Below are 22,608 nucleotides of genomic sequence, written 5' to 3' on the forward strand. Positions count from 1 at the left end.
ATCTCTGCTGTGCACAGCAGAGCACACAGAGAGGGGTTCTAGGTCTTCATTTATTCTTTTAGCACACAGAGAAGCAGTATTGATTTTATTATATTGCAGTACTGAGCTGTGTAGATGTGAATCCAGCACTGAAGTGAGATTTAAAAGACTTGTTATGAAGCCAAGTATGATCTTTCTGTGCCTCTCGCTGCCTGTTTGCTCTCCCTGCTCCTCACTCCTCATCATAGTATATGTGTCACATATCTCCGTAGTGAGACTGCGGTCCGTCTTGTCTGATTAAGATGATTTTGAGCTGATTTTTCAGATTGAATAACAAATTCAGAAGTCAGAGGGGAGAGGAAGCAGTGACTAATAACTGGGGAAGGAAGCAAATTTCTTTGATAAGATGTACTATGCAGTTTCTTCTTATATTGTGCCCAATTCCTCTCCCTGCTCCTTCCTCTTGATCTTTCCCTTCTCGATAGAGTATGTGTGACTGGACAGTACAGTGAGCCCGCCGTCTGTCCTGTCTAATTAAGATGATTTTGAGCTGATTTTTCAGATTGAATAACAAATTCAGAAGTCAGAGGGGAGAGGAAGCAGTGACTAATAACTGGGGAAGGAAGAAAAATTTCTTTGACAAGATGTATTATACAGTTTCTTATATTGTGCCTGTTTCCTCTCCCTGCTCCTGCCTCTTGATCTTTCCCTTCTCCATAAAATGTGTCACCTGACACCGCGGTGAGCCTGCAGTCCTTTTTTTCTGTGCAATACGGTTTTGAGCTAATTTTTTCAGGGGGAATGACAAGTTTAGAAGGCAAAGAGGGAGAGAAAGAAGTGGCTCATAAATGAAGATTAAACAGACTTATCTGATAAGATGCATTATACAGTTTCTTATATTTGCCTGTACTTGTGATTTACGCAATTTGTTGAGCGTGCAGTTCCCTTTAAAGCTCTCCTACTAGTTTGCATTTCTCTTTGATCTGCCAAGACAAGCTTATACTTTTATGTATGTCGTCCGATAGGCTTATATTGGGTTTTTTTTTTATAATATGGAAAAACATCAGGGGTCCACAATATTCATCCTTTTTTCCCAGTGTGGATTTACTTTTTAATCAGCCTTTTTTGTTCCTTTGTCTTTAATTTGTTGCAAAATACACATTTATTTTTTATCCTTGTATATTTTTTGATCAGATTCTATAGTTGTAGTAATTACTATCAGTTGGTTGCATGAGACCATTACATTTTTGGACACTATCGGAGCCCCCACCTCCATCTATATATATATATCTACTATATAAAGCTGAATGTGTGTATGTATGTCCGGGATTGGCATCTGCACCGTCGCAGCTACAGCCACAAAAATTTTGCACAGTCACACGTCTGGACCCCGAGAACGTCATAGGCTATGTTGTGAGGCGAAATTTTAACCCCGCGCGTTCCAATTCACCAAACAATTTTGCCCCTATCTACATAATGGGGAAAAAAGTGAAAGGAAAAGTGTTGGAGGCGTCGCAGCTACAGCCACAAAATTTTGCACAGTCACACGTCTGGACCCCGAGAGCGTCATAGGCTATGTTGTGAGGTGAAATTTTAACCCCGCGCTTTCCAATTCACCAAACAATTTTGCCCCTATCTACATAATGGGAAAAAATGAAAGGAAAAGTGTAGGAGGCAAATTGACAGCTGCCAGATGTGAACAAGGGGGACTTAAAGAATGAGAGCGATGGCGCAAAAGAGTACATACCGTACAGTTGCTAAGGTAGGACCCCGACATGGGATACTCACCACACACGGGGATATGGACACACACAAAATGCGCCACACACTACCACGTGCTTGAACACATATTACCCTCAGCACACCTTTCACCACACATACACCAACCTCGCCACATAAAAGTCGAAACACAAAAGTCGCCACTCAAAACTCACCACGCGCAGAACTTGCCACATGCAAAAACCAGGCTCTTGCAAAACTCCCCACAAGTGCAAAACTCACCTCATGGAAAACTCGCTACACGCAAAACTTGCACACGCAGAAAAATTGCAACATGCACAAATGTTGCAACACATGCAAAAGTTGCCTCACACAAAACTTGCACATACTCAAAAGGCACCACACATAAAACTCGCCACGCGCAAAACTCGCCATGCAGAAAACTTGCTGCACACAACTTGCTACACTAACCTGTCACATGCAACTCGACACACAAAAAGTTGCTACACGCATGTTGCCACACAAAACTCATCTCACAAAAGTCGCTACATGCATGTCGCCACACGCAACTCAACACACACAACTTGACAAACGAAACTCGCCCTAAAACACACACAAGTCTGGTATTATCCTTCAAAAATAAAAATCTGATTAATAAGCAGACAAACTACAACAAATGTACCATATAGGAAATACGGCAGCTGTCAGTCACATAACCTGTCTATTATGTGTATGTGTGAGCTAATATATACTGCCAGGGGGAGGGCTTCCTGTTGGCTGGGGATTTATCAGGCTGCCAATTTAGCTTACAAATACTGAGGTAAAAATGCTGAGCAAATAACGTGTGAACAAGGTCTAATACAGGAGGAGATGACACAGGTATATACTATATACAGGAGAGATGACACACAGATATATACTATATACAGGAGAGATTACACACAGGTATATACTATATACAGGAGGAGATGACATACAGGTACATATACATACAGGAGCAGATGACACACAGGTATATACTATATACAGGAGAAATGACACACGTATATACTATATAGAGGAGGAGATGACATACAGGTACATATATATACACAGGAGGAGGAGATGACATACAAGTATATACTATATACAAGAGGAGATGACACAGGTATATACTATATACAGGAGCAGATGACCTACAGGTATATACTATATACAGGAGGAGATGACATACAGGTATATGCTATATATAGAAGATGACATGCAGGTATATACTATATACAGGAGGAGATGACACATAGGTACATACTATATACAGGAGAGATGACACAGATATATACTATATACAGGAGAAATGACAGGTATATACTATATAGAGGAGGAGATGACATACAGGTACATATATATACAGGAGGAGGAGATGACATACAGGTATATACTATATACAGGAGGAGATGACACAGGTATATACTATATACAGGAGCAGATGACCTACAGGTATATACTATATACAGGAGGAGATGACATACAGGTATATGCTATATATAGAAGATGACATGCAGGTATATACTATATACAGGAGGAGATGACATACAGGTATATACTATATATAGAAGGAGATGACATTCAGGTATATACTATATATAGGGGAGATGACACACAGCAGGTATATACTATATACAGGGGAGATGACATACAGGTATATACTATATACAGGAGATGACATACAGATGTATACTATATATAAGGGAGATGACAAACGTATATACTGAGGTGAAAATGAGAGGTGTGAGGTGAAAATGAAAAGGTGTGAGTGCAAAATGAGAGGAGTGAAGGAAAAACAGTGGAGTGATCAGAAAATGACAGATGTGAGGTTGAAATGACAAGTGTTAGGGGGGAATGAGAGGAGTGAGGGAGAAAATTAGAGATGTGAGGGGGAAAATGAAAGATGTGATTGGGAAAATGAGAGAAGTGAGGTGCTATAACTAACCACAGATATTTACTATGCCCAGGCAACGCCGGGCTCTTCAGCTAGTATATATATATAACACATATGTATTTTGATAAAACGTACAATGTTTTTTTTTTTTTTTTTAGTTCCTGAAATGGAGACGGAACTAACCCAGGTTTACTCCTAATAGAAGCAATAGATCATTGTGACTATGTGCAGGCTATTTCTTATGTATTAATATATTCAGCTAGTAAAAAGCCCATACTGTAATGTGTCGGCATTGATCCGACGCTTTTCGCAGCATTTTTCTATATATTGTGTATTGATTACGTTAATGTCGAGCATTTCTATCATCATGGCTTTAACATTAACCTGAACTGAAAAAAAATATAAAAAATGGAGGCTCAAATCTGATTGATTCATTCAATCATTCATTTTTATAGGAGGCTTTATTCTGCCGGAGGAGGTAAATGAAACAGAGCTGACCTTCCCAAAACGGTGATGTGAAAAAGACTCGGATGGGGGTTATTACTATGTTTTGACATGTTAACGCCACCCTCAAATAGTCTAGGTGTGTCTTATAAATTAATGCAGGCCATGCATATTAAAATCATGGACTACCCCTTTAAGAAACCATTTATGGTCGAAGTATCTAAAGTCCCTGTGATTCTACTCTTCTAATTCTCAAAAGACATGGGGCCCGATTAATTATTTTTTAAGTCACTTTTCTTTTTCTTTTTGTCTTGGGGTATTTGTTGACTTTTTTTTTTGTTTTTTTGCAAGAAAATTGTTCAAACATAACATACACGTGGTTCAGGAATTTTGCGCAAAACCATAAAATGTCTTATTTTTGTCTTTAACCTTTTTTTTTGACGACTTTTTAAAATCAGAAAAAGGAACATGTTTTTCACTAAAAAGGTGGCATAAGTTTGAGCAAAAATTTCAGATGGACATAAAATACTCCAGGGGTAAACTGGAGAACACTTGCACAAAAAATTTGATGACGTGTTAAAAAGCCACAATTGATGAATGATCCGAAAACTTACACAAACCCCAAAGCCTGTCCACACTGACAGGCGTGAAAAAAAAAAAAAAATGAGCAAACACATATAAAATATACTTTTAAAAGGGGGAAAATGCCCAAATGATAAAAAGGTAAAACCACCAAAAAAAAAAAAGAGAAAAAAAAGGTGCAAATATCATAATGAATCGGACCCATATTGTTCTCCATAGTGTTAGTCACTGCAGACTTCATAGGTTGGGGGAGGGGAAGGCATACAGGTTCTCACAGAAAAGATCAATTGGGTGTATACAGATTCATTTACATGTAATACTTAATACAAAGTATGTAAATTAGCACTCCCCCAGAATAAAAAAAAAACGGATTGCTACAACATAGGAGTGATGTCAAAAGAGATGGATGAAAAGCATAAAGAGTTACCACACTGAGCTGATGAAAAGCATAACGAGTTACCACACTGAGCTGATGAAAAGCATAACGAGTTACCACACTGAGCTGATGAAAAGCATAACGAGTTACCACACTGAGCTGATGAAAAGCATAAAGAGTTACCACACTGAGCTGATGAAAAGCATAAAGAGTTAACACACTGAGCTGCTGAGACATGGGAAGTGTGGAGTTAGCATTACCATGTCTGCCCACACCTGCTGAAAGTGTTGTACAGAGTTGTACTGTTTTGTTTTAGGCTGCACAATGGAAAGATTTAGCAAAAGAGGTCCAGGTAGAAATAATTAAGAAGCCATGAAAAAAATCTGGCAAATAAGAGGTAAGCCCCCCTTACAAATTAATGTGTTATCCCAGGAACTAGTTAGGGCTGCAGAGGAACTTTTAAGAAGCTCCATCTTGCACTGCAGGGGCTGGACTCTCCCCCATTAGCCCTCCTAAATGTGAGAACCGCCAATACAAAGTGAGGACGAGGATAGCCACCCTAGAGGGGAGCGCGTAGGCTTATTCCTGTGAGTGAAGACCATATCCGCCAACACAGAGAGAATAGACCCAGCAGAGAGAACCATAAAGGCAGAAGATACTCACTGGGAGGTTTGCCACATAGAGTAATGTAAAGAGAATTAACACATCAGTGGCAGCAAATGCATGGGGAGTAGTAAGCGAGTAGGCTGAAAGTCTCCAAGTTGTCAGACTAAAACTGCAGGGATCTACTGCCAAGAGGGGTGACCATAAAATGTGTCTGTGAACAGCTCTACTATGCTGCACTGTGAAAGAAACCAATAGATTGTGTCTGTGAGAAGGAACTGCTGCTGAGGTGCTTGCCAGCAGATTGTTGCAATTGCAAGCAAAGTGATGGAAATGTTAGCTCATTGCAGTAGGTCAGCTGTCTACCTCTGTTCAGGCCTCGTTTTCATCTTCCCTGATTGGGAAAGCCACTCTGTCCAATGAGGGCTAATGTATTAATACAATTTAAAGGGGCACACCACACCACCCTCATATTAGACCTTTTAGCCTCATATTAGACCTTATTATACCAACATGATAGAGAGTCAATAGAAGAAACGCAATAGCACTCACCAATCTAGCAGTTCAAATGTCTTATTGAAACGTACAGCGGTACATCTTCACGGCTCGGGAGGGTGAACAGAACACAGGAGTGCGACAAATGAGACGACGGCCGTTTCGCGCTGCAACCAAGCGCTTCTACGGGTCCATAACATGATAGTAGTATGTTATGGGTACTGCTTCATAGCTTGTCATCACAGTGCCGGCCCATACTCATCTTAAAAAGGACTACCATTGCAGAAGTCCTATTACTGTCAGCCTCATACCAGTCACTGTTGTTCCAGCTGCATGCTCATCCCCAGCACTTACAGCACTGTTATAGTTCTCTTAGTGTCTGCCTCAGTTATACTACAGCCCATAGGATTAGATTCACAGTATTACCACTATTTTGCAATTATAAGGAATTTTCAGTCCCTCATTGTAAATAGTGTTAACGTGTAATCCCAGCAGTGACCAGTAGAGGGAGCTTGATTTTCATTCATTCAGGGGTGCACAGCATTTTGCACTCATGTTATATCTGTAATGTATCCACTGTTTCCTGCAGATCTGAAGATGGTGACAAATATCACTGTGCAGTAATTCTGTCTCATACATAATATTCCCAACCATAAGTCCCGAACCGTAAATTATTATTCTGTAACTGCGTTCATTGCTCTCCGTGTTATGTTTGTATTAATGAAGTTTCCTGTTGCTCTTCAATCTGTTCCATTATAAAACAAGGCAATTTATCTTTTTTTTCCCCCCTCTGCTTTCTTATTGTAAGCCACATTTTGCATAATTTATGAATTTATGTTTTTGGATGAAGCAGCCGATTCCTGTAATATGTTACATTATTTCCAGAGATAACCATGGGGGGATGTCACCGAGCCGTCCCGAAAGTCCTGAATGGGAAATCTGCCTTGTTATACAATATATTGTCTCCATCTATGTATCTATCTTATTATCTATCTTATTATTCATCTGCAGTTGTGTGAAAAAGTCTTTGCCCCTTTCCCGATCTCCTATTCTTTTGCATGTTTGCCCCAATTAAATGTTTCAGATCACCAAACAAATGTAAATGTTAGACAAAGATAAGACAAGTAATCACAAAACGCAGTTTATAAATGAAGGTCTTTATTATTAAGGGAAAAAAAGAAATCCAAACCTACGGAGACCTGCGTGAAAAAGTGATAACCCCCTTCCTTGATCTCCTATTCTTTTGCATGTTTATCACTTAAATGTTTGAGATCACCAAACAAATGTAGATGTTAGACAAAGATAAGACAAGTAACCACAAAACGCAGTTTATAAATTAAGGTCTTTATTATTAAGGGAAAAAGAAATCCAAACCTACAGGGCCCTGTGTGAAAAGGTGTTTGCCCTCTAAACTGGCGTTGAGTCTTTTATAACGCTCTGGAGGAATTTTGGCCCACTCATCTTTGCAGAATTGTTGTAATTCAGCCACATTGGTGGGTTTCCGAGCACGAACCGCCTTTTTAAAGGTCACCGCATCTCAATCAGATTAAGGTCAGGACTTTGACTAGGCCACTCCAAAGTCTTCATTTTGTTTTTCTCAAGCCGTTCAGAGGTAGACTTGTTGCTGTGTTTTGAATCAGTATTGCAGTATTTTTTTTTTAGGGTGTATTGATTTTTGCTGTATTTTTGAGTCCTATATTGCAGTGTTTTCTTTGCGGTATTATGTGGCCTACATATTGTAATATTTTTTAACCATGTTTATGGGCTGAAAAATACATTAAAAATTGCCTAAAAATATCAGAAGCCCTGCTTTGCTAGTTGTCCAGGACCCAGTGTTCGCTAAACCGGGCTCTGATCTAAGGAAATGTTAAAGAATGGTTAAAAATCCACCAGACTCTGAATGTTCTCCCTGCAGAAACACCAAAGATTTGCATAAACTTGTCTACCTTCTGTGCCGGGGATGGATTAGGCCGGGGTTATACATTCTGATAAAGTAATTTATCTTCCTCTTCTTCATCCGCAGAGCTTCTCCTCAGACATGCTCTTTCACATGTCTGTCGTCTTTCATCTATCTTTTCTTTCATAGTTTTGTAATTCTCCTGGATCTTTGCTCGGGTTGGACTCATTCCCATTTCAAGATTGTTTTCGGTAGATATAAAAGTTCAGCACCTGAAATTTATGGTTCGCTTCTTGACTCATTAAACTTCTTCTTAAAGGGGAAAACACTCTTAGAGTGCAGAAAGAATCCAAATAAATAGGCCTTTAAAGGGAATGCGTCAGCAGGTTTTTTCTATGTAATCTGACAGCCACATGGTGTAGGGACAGAGACCCTGATTCCAGCGATGTATCAGTTGCGATAGAATCCCTGGTTTTATCTACTGGAATGCAGAGCCCTGTGTAACCCCGCCCACACCACTGATTTACAGTGTGGTGGATGTGGTTGGACTAGCAGGCATGAGACAGCTAGTCCTGTAGTGATAATCTCCTGGTGGTAAAACATTGATTTTATTGAAACAGCAAAACACAGACTAGTAAGTGATACATTGGTGGAATCAGGGTCTCTGCCCCTACATTATGCTGCCGTCAGATTACATAGTAAATAATGCTGACAGATTTCCTTTAAAAATATACATTCAAAGTAGAATCCATTGTAGATCGGCACCTGAAAAGCCCATTGGGGTCCATCAGAATTCTGCCACGCCGGCAGCTAGGCTAGCGCTACTTACTACTATTCTTCTTGTCAAACTGTTGACAGACTCTCTGTACTCCAGTGGCAGTGGCACCCATTACCCACCAAGGTGGTTGCTCCGTTGGCATTTAGTGCATTATGGCATGTGACATGATTCTTGTTTAAAGTGTCCAGGACTTTTTTTTTTTTTTTAAGTATGCGCCTAAAAAATAAACTGGCAAGTCGTTTAGAAACCTGCCTATTCTATTCGGTGCGCTGGCACAAAGCAGTCATTGACCGCTCCTGCTGGTGATTCACATCGACAGAGCAGCTCTTTCTCTTCTGGGCTGTTTTGCCTACTGGACGTGACTGCTGACGTCATGCTGATTGACTGCCGGTTCCCCGCAGTTAGGCATCATGGAGCCGGCTGTCAATCAGCATGACGTTGGCATTCACGCCCCATCAACAGAGCGGAAAGGAAGCCACTGCTCTGTCAACGTGACGTCAGTTGAAGCCTATGACCACTTTGTGCTGGCAGAGATATAATAAATTATTTTATTAAGACATAATAACAAGAAGGCGTACACATCAATCTATCAACAATTAAGGACAAAGTCAATAACGATTACAACTGGGGGAATCGGGTATTACCGGCATGTACTCCACACATTAATATAGAGGTGGGAGGCGTATACATAACTCGGTTAACCTAAAGTGCTATCACTGTTAATAGATCTTAAGCGTAAATGCCAAATACTGATCAACTGTTATGTAGAAACTGATTGTAGATCCTAACAGTAGCCAGTGCTACAGAATGAGGTCTGAAAATGTTGACTTTTAGGATCGTCGCTTCCAATAGGTGGCGCTAGAGTTCTAGTCCTCTTCCTCTGTGAAGAGACTATTTGTATTTTTAATTTCCCAGAGGAGGATGCATGGCCTGTAAGTCTCCGCACTCTGACATGCCAGGCTCGTTTTCATAACTAAAATGCTACAATTTCTCAGGAAGTCAATTCTTTGTTGACCAGTCATTCCTTTTTTTTCCTGGTTATTTCACGACATTATTACATTTCCACTGTGAATGTGCATTAATGTGGCCAAATAGTGAGCGAGAAGTCAGTAACAGATGACACAAAACAGACCATAAAAAAAACACAAGTGGTCTACATAGAAAAGAGCAGCTCTCCCCGCGCAGCCACAGTGCCGCGTGTTAGGAGATTATTCCCTTTCCAGGCTGCCATCTATGCTGGTGGCGAGCCGTCAGTCTCAAACCTCGACGCGCGTCTGTAAAGTAGTAATTATGTTGTGTAATAACACGATGTGCGGTGTAATTTTCCGCTGATCGTCAGCAATGCCTGACTGCTCACTCTATAGGTACACTCATTGCACCTATTTACATAACTCGGTAATTACAGAGCCGGCTCTTTTTTGTTACTTTTCGATTTGTACAGAGTTTAGTTCTGAAAAATATTTCTTGCAAAACATGAGAATAGTATATTTGTTAGAGAGGGTGAGTGAGACGTACGTGGAAATGCAATCCGGAGCATCGTGGATATCAGAGGACGGGATACAGAGGTGCAACTTATAAGCCCTGCAGAGAAGGGGGACACACACTGACTGTAGAGACCCCGCTAACACGTACACCCGAAACACCACACAATTGTCAATCACATGTTTAACTCAGACTGGACACATGATGCACATTCACCACTAATGTGGGTCATATTCACCACTGACCTGCTGGACACATGGGACATATTCACCATTGACCTGCTGGACACATGGGACATATTCACCACTGACCTGCTGGACACACGGGTCATATTCACCACTCACCTGCTGGACACACGGGTCATATTCACCACTCACCTGCTGGACACACGGGTCATATTCACCACTCACCTGCTGGACACACGGGTCATATTCACCACTCACCTGCTGGACTCACGGGTCATATTCACCACTCACCTGCTGGACACACGGGACATATTCACCATTCACCTGCTGGACTCATGGGTCATATTCACCACTCACCTGCTGGACACATGGGTCATATTCACCACTGACCTGCTGGACACACGGGTCATATTCACCACTCACCTGCTGGACACATGGGTCATATTCACCACTGACCTGCTGGACACACGGGTCATATTCACCACTCACCTGCTGGACACACGGGTCATATTCACCACTCACCTGCTGGACACACGGGTCATATTCACCACTCACCTGCTGGACACACGGGTCATATTCACCACTCACCTGCTGGACACACGGGTCATATTCACCACTCACCTGCTGGACACACGGGACATATTCACCATTCACCTGCTGGACTCATGGGTCATATTCACCACTCACCTGCTGGACACATGGGTCATATTCACCACTGACCTGCTGGACACACGGGTCATATTCACCACTCACCTGCTGGACACATGGGTCATATTCACCACTGACCTGCTGGACACACGGGTCATATTCACCACTGACCTGCTGGACACATGGGTCATATTCACCACTGACCTGCTGGACACATGGGTCATATTCACCACTCACCTGCTGGACACATGGGTCATACTCACCACTCACCTGCTGGACACACGGGTCATATTCACCACTCACCTGCTGGACACATGGGTCATATTCACCACTGACCTGCTGGACACACGGGTCATATTCACCACTGACCTGCTGGACACATGGGTCATATTCACCACTGACCTGCTGGACACACGGGTCATATTCACCACTGACCTGCTGGACACATGGGTCATATTCACCACGCACCTGCTGGACTCATGGGTCATATTCACCACTCACCTGCTGGACACACGGGTCATATTCACCATTCACCTGCTGGACACACGGGTCATATTCACCACGCACCTGCTGGACACATGGGTCATATTCACCATTCACCTGCTGGACACATGGGTCATATTCACCACTCACCTGCTGGACACATGGGTCATATTCACCATTCACCTGCTGGACACATGGCTCATATTCACCACTCACCTGCTGGACACATGGCTCATATTCACCACGCACCTGCTGGACACATGGGTCATATTCACCATTCACCTGCTGGACACATGGCTCATATTCACCACGCACCTGCTGGACACATGGGTCATATTCACCATTCACCTGCTGGACACATGGGTCATATTCACCACTCACCTGCTGGACACATGGGTCATATTCACCACTCACCTGCTGGACACATGGGTCATATTCACCAATCACCTGCTGGACACACGGGTCATATTCACCACTCACCTGCTGGACACATGGGACATATTCACCACTCACCTGCTGGACACATGGGTCATATTCACCACTCACCTGCTGGACACATGGGTCATATTCACCACTCACCTGCTGGACACATGGGTCATATTCACCAATCACCTGCTGGACACATGGGTCATATTCACCACTCACCTGCTGGACACATGGGTCATACTCACCAATCGCCTGCTGGACACATGGGTCATATTCACCATTCACCTGCTGGACACATGGGTCATATTCACCATTCACCTGCTGGACACATGGGTCATATTCACCACTCACCTGCTGGACTCACGCAGTTTTTTGGCGCTCGCACGCTGCTGTGCATGAGACTCTTGCATCACTCACTTTCTGGACAAATGCCACACTTGCATTATTCGCATGCCATGCACACACTGTACACATGCAGCTCACACTACTCGCAGGCAATGGTATTGGAAAGGTAATGGGGTTTCCCTGTATTTATAGTAATTAATCCCCGTGTAATTTTGCACTTACGAGGCGCGGTGCGTCGGAGGTCAGCATGGGGCTCATTCCGCTGTCTGATGGTTTATTGCTTTGTTCCTTAGCATCCATTGTCATCCAGAAGTGGTGGTGTCACATGCAGCCGTGCATGGAATGGGAGGATTGCAAAGTTTTGCCCGATCTCACAGGCTGGTCCTGCAGCAGCGGAAACAAAATCAAAACCACCAAGGTCAGTAACGGAGCGTGCAGGATAAAATCCATATAGAAACCATACGGAAGTGCAAGGACAGCTGTATATAAGAGCAGCCGACATGCGACAATGGCTTCTATGTAGTGAGATCGAAAGGAGCTTTGGAAGAACGGTCACTATGTCAATGGCAGACCATTCAATAACGCAAAACCTTGATCCCAAGCATGGCATATTCTTATTTACTGCACAATTATATCCAGAAGGTTGGCAAAAAAAATCATATTTAATCAATCTGTTAGGAAAAATAGTGGGAACTTTTATCAATGTGGCTACAGTTAGTGTCAATCACTCTGGAGGATCCAACGTATCTATGTATTACTCGCCCACCCCATCGATCATGCAATGTTTTATATCCCCTGTGGGGGCGCTGCAGGGAAATTGATCACTTGTCCATTTAGAGATTACGTCCGATCGTTCATTATTGGCGAACCCTTGTAACAATAAGGGACGGTCTAAAATGCACAACCGCGGTAAACTAACATTGGTCATTTACAACCTTTCAATACGGACAAGAAGAATCTATTTTCTATCAACTTTTGCAAATTTTTCCATATTCTTTTTTTTCCCTTTACGTTGTGCACACTTTTTTTTTAATGTACTTAAACATTTGCCTTGCATGAAGAAAATACATCATATTTGATACGACAAGAAAAATATGGCCACACTCCGCCGTTTCATCCTTATTTTCTACCTGCACGCCTCATGGTTATGAGAAGGGACGCGGCAGCATCTACATAAGCGCGGTAAAACTAGTTTAATGCATAATAAGTGGGTAAAGAGAAATGCAGAGCAGTGCTACCTTTTATACAATGTTTACGATCGGCGCAGATAGCAAAAATATTGGGAGTCTGCCGGGTAAAGCGTATGATCGCGGCTTTCATGGGCTCAGCTGTAAAGTAGGTCTGTATAAAGAAAAAGAAAAAAGTTTTGCCAAAAGGTAAAAAGTTATTTTTCATCGTTAGGTGGTTACTGCAAGAAAATTACTGTATGATGTATAGGAATGAAAATAAACAGGTGTAATGGCTCAAAACGTGCCGGCAGCAGCCAATCAGAGCTCAGGTTTTACTCTCCTATAATAAAGGACATGACTGATTGGTTGGAATGGGCAACAAGGGTCACATTAGCCCTTCTCTTATTATTTAATGCCCCCGCACCCTTTAATAATAGACTACCAGAATGTGTTTGTAACAATTCTAACAAGAGGGTCCCTTTGTAAACAGTGTCCCCCATTAACAGTGCTAGTATAAGAATACCCCAATAAACTGACCCCTAATTAAAGATAAGTCCACAGAGAAAGCCTGGGAATATATAGTGCAATCATTGTTCTCCTCAGCAGTGCCAGCCAAAGAGTGCCCCCATAATCGGTGCCAGAGTCCCTGACTAACAACACCAGCCTCCATAAACAGTGCAAACCTGAGTCTCCAATTAACAGCACTAGCCATAGTGTCCCCATAAAACATTGCCACGGTTCTCCATTATCAACACCAGCCAGAGTTTGTCCCCATAGACATTGCCAAGGTTCTCCATTATCAACACCAGCCATAGTGTCCCCATAAAACATTGCCAGGGTTCTCCATTATCAACACCAGCCAGAGATTGTCCCCATAGACATTGCCAAGGTTCTCCATTATCAACACAAGCCATAGTGTCCCCATAAAACATTGCCAGGGTTCTCCATTATCAAACCCAGACAGAGATTGTCCCCATAGACATTGCCAGGGTTCTCCATTATCAACACCAGCCAGAGATTGTCCCCATAAACATTGCCAAGGTTCTCCATTATCAACACCAGCCAGAGATTGTCCCCATAAACATTGCCAAGGTTCTCCATTATCAACACCAGCCAGAGATTGTCCCCATAGACATTGCCAAGGTTCTCCATTATCAACACCAGCCAGAGATTGTCCCCATAAACATTGCCAGGGTTCTCCATTATCAACACCAGCCAGAGATTGTCCCCATAAACATTGCCACGGTTCTCCATTATCAACACCAGCCATAGTGTCCCCATAAAACATTGCCAGGGTTCTCCATTATCAACACCAGCTAGAGATTGTCCCCATAAACATTGCCAGGGTTCTCCATTATCAACACCAGCCAGAGATTGTCCCCATAAACATTGCCAAGGTTCTCCATTATCAACACCAGCCAGAGATTGTCCCCATAGACATTGCCAAGGTTCTCCATTATCAACACCAGCCAGAGATTGTCCCCATAAACATTGCCAAGGTTCTCCATTATCAACACCAGCCAGAGATTGTCCCCATAAACATTGCCAGGGTTCTCCATTATCAACACCAGCCAGAGATTGTCCCCATAAACAGTGCTAGTGTTCCTATTAACAGCAGCAGCCAGAGAGTACCCTCATAAAAAGAACACCAGTAGCAGAGTCCCCGATTACCCGCATAAATCAAAAAGTTCCCCCTTAAACAGTGTTAAGCAGAGTGCCCAATTAACAACATTAGCAAGACAGTGCCCCCATAAACCGTGTCCCCGACTAACAGCATCAACCAGAAGGTTCCCCCATAAACAGGGTCAAGGAGAGTCCTCAATAGACACCAGGTACCACTCCAGAGCAATCCCCGAGACTACATCAGCTGACTGGAGGGTCAGAAGCACAGGTACGAGGTACCGGTGGGCGAGAAAAGCAAGGTCAGGGCAGGCAACACAGGTTCAATATACGTAGCCAATGTCCGGAGCGGAGAGATTAGGGTAGACGAGTCGGGTCAATAACAGGAGAAAGCGAACATACACAAACAGGAACTAGAGACAATTACTAGGAACCTAAATTCAGGCGATGAATGAGGAGGGTGGAGTCACCTGATATATCACCTACTGGCAGGTGATAGGCCGGGGAAGCAAATTTCTGCAGAACAGGATGGATACAAATTCCTGCAGAGTTCGGCTGCTCCTCCCTATGACTCACAAGGGGAGAGTGGACCCATGGGAATTCGGATTCTGGTATCTGACGTGAACTTTATTCCAAAGCTCGGTTCGGGTACCCGAACATGAACCAGAACCTGAACCTCATTGAAAACAATGGAGACCCGAACTTTTGAGCTGGAAAAATGTTCTCTCCCTCCCTCTCTCTTTAACGGACTTTCCACAGAACTCCGAACATTGCAACAGACTTCCGGGAGAAGTTTCTGTTCAGCGTTTAGCACAAGGTACTAACTGTCCGGTACGAACCCTGAACTTTTAAGTTTAGGTTATCTCATCACTACTCACAACCAGCCAAGGTGGAAGACAGTACAAGGCAGCTCAGGGTGATGGTCAGGTATTGGGTGGAGCCGAGCTAAACACACGGTAGTCAGGTGGCACTTAGAAGGCAATTGGTTGGTGTAACACAGTGTCACGTGTGTAATATATATATACTGTATATATATACACGCACAAAGTATTATTGAAAAGTTTTGGGCAGGCGTGAGAAAAATGCTGCAAACTAAGAATTTGCATTTTATTAATCGATAATAAACTGTTAAAACTTCTATTTTTTTCCACTTTTTCCTAAAACTTTTGCCCAGAAGTGTATATCTGAGCTATATGTGATTCACTCCTTCATTTCCATTTATTATCATTATTTTTTTTATTATTTTTTTTGCAGGTAACACGGTAGCAAACAGAAAACCCGGTGACGGAGCCAAGAATTGTTACACCTCTCCGACAATATGTGCACTCAATCTCCCTTTTGGACTTCCAAGACTTATCTTTTTAGGAACTGTGCTAACGAATAATAACAACATTTTCACCCTATTTTTCTGCTCAAACAATTGTTCGCAGGAGCTTTAATAAAAAAATAATAATAAAAAAAGACCAAAAAACTTGATCAATACAATTTCTGCTGACGGCGGTGACTGAATTTTTAGCGGTTGTAGCGAACCTTGTGGACTCTGGATTTCATTTATCTCTTCAAATATTGAGATATGAGAATTCTTCTTCAGATTTTGGAAGCTTGAAGATAAAAGCTAAAAATGAAACATTTCATGATTTTAACCGTTTCCATCTGCAAAACTATCATTGTAGTAGAAGAATAGACGATGGGGAATCGTTGGGACACTCAGAAGTACATTTGTTGCCTATGGGCTGGTTTTCAGGTCCTTATGGTTGCTGGACCCCTGTCATGCTTTAGCTTATATTTTTGTAGGCTCATGATACTAAGTCCATAAAGTTCTCGAGATCTGCTCACACATCTTCTTTGGATTATTAAAGGAAGAAATCCACCCAAAATGGATCTTCTGCATCATTGAGATTTTAGAAGATCTCTACCGATTTCTTCTGTGGAGACAAGATATCCATCATGAAGAGATTGAGTTGATCTAGTTTCTGAGAGATCCCCTTTGAGATTCTTCTGAGTTTTTCGAAAATTAGTGGTGGTCATGGACTTCTCTAATTTGATCTTCCCCCATGACGTGGTAGAGGACCATTTATGGGTGGGTGTTCCCTTTTAATACTAGAAGAGAGGGGTCATTTAACATTTCTACCTTTGGAACTCGAAATTTTTGGGACTTCTAGTATTAAGGCTGATTATGTAGGACCAGAATCAATACAGCCCAAAATGGGAAGCATAACAGTGACCCTCCCAAACATGCTCAACGCCTTGTAGGGAAACTAACGAGAGGGAGAGACCACATCAGAAAAACATTAGGACACTCCTATTAATAAGTCATCGTAACCGGAAGGGAAACTGGAATACAAGTCCAAGATAGTATAAAAGGGTATATGTTTATTATATGCTACATCATAGACTAAAAAACACATTTTAAATAGAATTACAAAAAATGGTACATGTTCAGCAAGATGGGACCAAAAAGCGGTGTAGCCTCCTAATACTGCTGCAAATATTCGCCATAATAAAGTGCTTAGTGCTAAAGGGTAAATAGGGAAAAGAAAGCGGACCACGGGATAAGTAAATTCAGTATGGACGTATCTAAAGGAGTCCCCAATCACAGAGGTCTCATTATCATAAACGTTTCCCTGACCCATGTTGCAGTGTATAGGGGGTCCACACCGTGCTGCCCCAACGCCCGTTTCGCATCGGCTTCGTCAGGACTTATAATAATGAGTCCTCTGTGATTGGGGACTCCTTTAGATACTTCCATACTGACTTTACTTATCCCCTGGTCCGCTTTCATTTCCCCATTTACCCTTTAGCACTAAGCACTTTATTATGGAATATATTTGCAGCAGTATTAGGAGACTACACCGCTTTTTGGTCCCATCTTGCAATCCTTGCTGAACATGTACCATTTTTTGTAATACTATTTAAAATGTGTTTTTTAGTCTATGATGTAGTGTATAATAAACCTATACCCTTTTATACTATCTTGGACTTGTACTCCAGTTTCCCTTCCGGTTATGATGACTCATGTAGGAGCAGATCTTCGATCTGGATACTTATTTGAGGTCTACCACTGGTTATCACTAGAAAATCACCGAGAGTTTGAATCAGTTAATTATGTTAAAACTCTACTTAAGTATTTTTCATAGCTTGTTTTTTTCAATAAGAAACTTGCAATTTTCAAACTGGTCAAGGGGGGACCTTTTTAGACTAACTTCCTGTTGTTTCAGGAAACAACACATGTCTTTAGACACAACGGCCAGACACCAAGATTACTCTAACCTCCTGTTTCAGGAAACACCATGTCTTTAGACAACGGCCAGACACCAAGATTACTCTAACCTCCTGTTTCCGGAAACAACACGTCTTTAGACACAATGGCCAGACACCAAGATTACTCTAACCTCCTGTTTCAAGAAACACCACATGTCTTTAGACACAATGGTCAGACCTCAAGGCAACTGTAACTTCCTGTTTCAGGAAACAACACATGTCTTTAGACACCCTGGTCAGACCGTGATTCTGTCTTTTGTATTGAAGTGTCTAATGAGTATATGCAAAGGTCATCGTGAAAGAAGGGGAAGGAGGTGAGCTGTGACATCTCCATTGTACATGTTAGATCCTGTGTTATCAGCTGTGCATAGAGGAGTTACCAGTTATTGTAATACTGCCTATGATAAGGAGCCTGAAAACTCTTCCTGAAAATACAGGAAGTTTATGTCTAAAAATAACCCTAGTGGCCATAGCGAAAATTGCAACTTATATTTTTTTATATGAAAATTGTGAAATTAAAAAAAAACTAACAAAAACTGTTTTTTTCCTTTTTTTTTTTTTTTTTTTTTTTTTTTTACAGAATACATGTAACAAAAAAACTTGGTTTAAACAAGTGGATTTTCTGATGATAATTCCCCTTCAAAGTGAATTTTTCACTGAAAGATTATTGTGAACGGGTGATTATAGGGTGTGTTCATTTTACAATAATCTTGCAGTCTAAGCAGGCTGTCGATCATCCGAGCAATGAGCAAAACAGTCATTCCTTGGGTGAAATGATCTTCTGTGCTACAAAAAAATATTGTCTCGGCAGCACATCATCCTGTGTTCTCTTGATTTAAGATGGATAATTGAGAGGTTTGGGTCCCATCATTTTTGCAATATTTTAATCCAATAATGAAGAGGTTTCTAGATTATAAATGTAAAAGATCCTACATGATTGCGCTTGGATCTACATGTTGGAAGCAATCAAGAAAAACAGAAAGACTCTGAAATTCCCTGATTTTACATGACGGTCAGTCTGCAGATGTGTTCGATAATTCCCATGTAGTCATAAGATGGCTGCCCAACAACTAGGTGTTCCAAGAAAACGTCCACAATATTACATGTTAAGGTCATACTGTAATAGAGGCATAGCTGCAACGGGTGAAGAAGAGGCAGCATTGCCACCCAAATGATGGTGTCATTGGTTTTCTTTAAAGAGGTTGTCCGGGACTTTAACATTAATGACCTATCCTTAGGATAGGTCATCAATGTCTGATCGGTGGGGGTGCGACACCCGGCATCCCTGCCGATCAGCAGTTCCTGCTTCTCAGTTGCAGAGCTGCACAGCTCCGACCACTGTATAGTGGCCGTAGCCGATACTGCACATCCACCACGCATTCCAAATCAATAGGGGGAGGATGTGCAGCACCCGACCACTATTCCATCGACGTAACCAGGCTCGGACTGGCCCACCGGAGAACCGGAGGATTCTCCGGTGGGCCCAGGCACTGACACCTGCTGTGTGGGCCCCCACTGCTCCAGGGCCCCCCCGCCTCCCTCCCTCGTTGAAGACGATACTCACCCTGCTCCAGCGATGGCTGGTCTCGGCGTCTGCAGCTCAGCTCCTCCTGCTTGAGCGGTCACGTGGTACCGCTCATTAAGGTCATGAATATGCGCATATTCATGACCTTAATTAGCGGTATCACATGACCGCTCAAGCAGGAAGAAGGTGCTGCGCCAGAAGTCGGGACAGAGCCTGGAGCCATGTCGACGCGGCCGCGCGGTGTATGGGGCTAGGACAGGTGAGTCTGAGTAACTAAGTAGTTTTGTCCGACAGCGGAAACAGCTGATCGCCAGGAGTCGCGTTCCCACCGGCCAGACATCGATGACCTATCCTAAGGAAATGTTAAAGTCCCGAACAACCCCTTTAAATCTATATGCCATGCTCAATCGTCTCATGACTGGCACTGTACCATTTTTTAAAGGAACACTAAACATAAAAAATGCTTAAAATTCTAAAAACATCCCAGCCCCTCCTCCCTTTAATCTTCTACCTTTTACCCTATCCCTTTTTTTATATCAGAATTAAAACTGAGAATTATAAGAAGCAATCCTAAGTATTTTATCAACTCAGCCATATCCTCTTCCCTCCTCCTCCCTCTTCCTCCACCATTCTCTCTATGGCTGTAAGACAACTTGCTGCAGCAGGAGCCTCTCCCCTCTACCTTGTCTGCAATTGGATAAAATTGTTATTCAACTCCTCCCCTCGAATAAGTCCCACCCCTGATTTGGTTACATAAAAAAAAACCTAAAAAAAAAAAAAAAAAGATCATCAATAGATTAATTCCCCCTGCTGGATTTCACCATGGCTGATTTTTTAAGAATGGTTGAGCAAAAAAATAAAAAAAATAGCGACCTCCACTGGATGTAAGTGGCAAGTGCATTTAGTATAGGTCAGTTTTGACTATGATGAGACAGGTATGACGGGAAATCAAATATTTTATATCAGTTTTTTTTCATGGGCTCGTTATGTTTCCTTTGCATTGTTTTAAGATTATGGCTTTTCTTTCTATCCAATTAAAACAGATTATTACATATTTTTTATCAATCGGATTTAATGTTCATCAAGCAGCGGTGCACTGCATGTACTTGATGGTTTGCCCTTAAGAAAAACCATTTAGAAGGAAGATAAAATGTTATTTAGTTAGATGAAAATTTTCACTATTTTCTTGAGTATATGTGGTTAGGAGTTCATAATATTTGGCAATTTTCTTACAGTAAATCCACCGAAATAAACACGGAGATGAGAGAATAGACTTCATTATTATTTAATTATTCTTGTATTTGTATTTTCTGTGCTACAGGGTATAGCGGTTTTATAGATTTCGCACCGAGAAATAAACATTTTGTGGAAAATTCTGATATTCAAGACAATAAAGCCTAAAGACTAAACCTGTTTCCCGAGAAGCCTCGGGAATTGTAGCATGAGTTCATTGCTTATTCCATCGGATTTTATTTGTTTGGAATCTTAAAAAAAAAGTTAAAGTTTTCCGTAAGGATCCATAAAGGTCCAATGAATTTACGGGAACCAGGTGATGATCTGATATCTACAGGGGGCTTCCGGTTTCTTCCCTTACAGATGATTTTGGAGGAGTACGATCCAAATATGGGATCAAACCCGGGCAAGCTACAATTTTTTTCTCGGACAGACTCTATTCGAGGAATAAATCCAACATGTGCGTGACCCCATTTGCCAGATCTTACTCGGACCGAAAATATGGTGGTCTGCACGAGCCCTTGTGGACAATAGATGCAGTCCACCTGCTTGTGGTGAAGGTGTGGTGGTCCGCTCAGGGGGCGCATACAGATATCACAGGAACCTCAATCGTCGCGATGATGTCAAGAGGATGAGGTCTTATTTTGATTTGCTTTGAGGATCCTTTTCTACGGCTTCCGAACCCTCTCGAAATCGGGGCTCTGAAATATGAATACCCTAAAAAATGAAGTGCATGGTCAACCAATATTTCAGTCTAACCGGGCACTGCAGACCCCCTATATTTGTAAAGCGTCGGTCCCAGTGGTTGTACCAGCAAGAGTTGGTGACCACTTACCAGGTGCAGTTGTCACGCCGTAAGCGGCGTTAAAGGGGCAGGAGGGCGTACTGGGACCCGCACCTGTCCCTACCACTTTAATGGGGCCCTGGCTTTCCCTTATCTCGGGGGTACCTATGATGGTTAAGAGGCCCGAGTCACCAGCGTCTCCCTGTCTCCTGTGCAGGCCCTATAAGTGGCCCCCTCTCCCCCCAGGGGAGCAACCAAAACGACAGACACCAATCTCTGTAATAAACCTCCAAATATCACTCTCCTTCAACCTCCAAGCCAGGCAGCAGAACTGATCACTGACACTAGCTGTAGTCAAAGCTGGGTCTATATAGAGGAGGAGATTACAAAAATCCACTTCAGTTGAGAGACCCAGCTCACAGCAACTTAGCAAATAAGGTTAACTCCTGCACTGCTAGCACAAAGCAGTCAGATCAAAATACAGGAGAAGAGCTTTTGTTCACTGTGTGTGAACGAGGCCCAGAGCGCTGCGGTTCTCTGGAACCTCTCTGTCGCGGTAGCCCCGTGACAGCGGTATAATGAGACACAGACATCCTACACTTTCTACGGAAAACAGCGCCACACCTGGGTCGTGTATGATATCGTAGCCACCCCAC

At 42.4% G+C, this 22,608-nt stretch overlaps 1 protein-coding gene across 1 annotated transcript in view; it reads left to right on the forward strand.

Moving 5' to 3' along the window:
* TAFA4 (TAFA chemokine like family member 4) overlaps window positions 1-16,586 on the forward strand; it is a 174,184-nt gene extending 157,598 nt beyond the window's left edge. The window contains exons 5-6 of the mRNA XM_069735919.1: window positions 12,654-12,778; window positions 16,404-16,586. Of these exons, the coding sequence (XP_069592020.1) occupies window positions 12,654-12,778; window positions 16,404-16,415 (137 nt within the window). The 3' untranslated portion in view covers window positions 16,416-16,586. The remainder of the gene's footprint in view (window positions 1-12,653; window positions 12,779-16,403) is intronic.
* Window positions 16,587-22,608: the final 6,022 nt, after the last annotated feature.

This window comes from Ranitomeya imitator, chromosome 8, assembly GCF_032444005.1.
Source record: "Ranitomeya imitator isolate aRanImi1 chromosome 8, aRanImi1.pri, whole genome shotgun sequence".
NCBI lineage: Eukaryota > Metazoa > Chordata > Amphibia > Anura > Dendrobatidae > Ranitomeya > Ranitomeya imitator.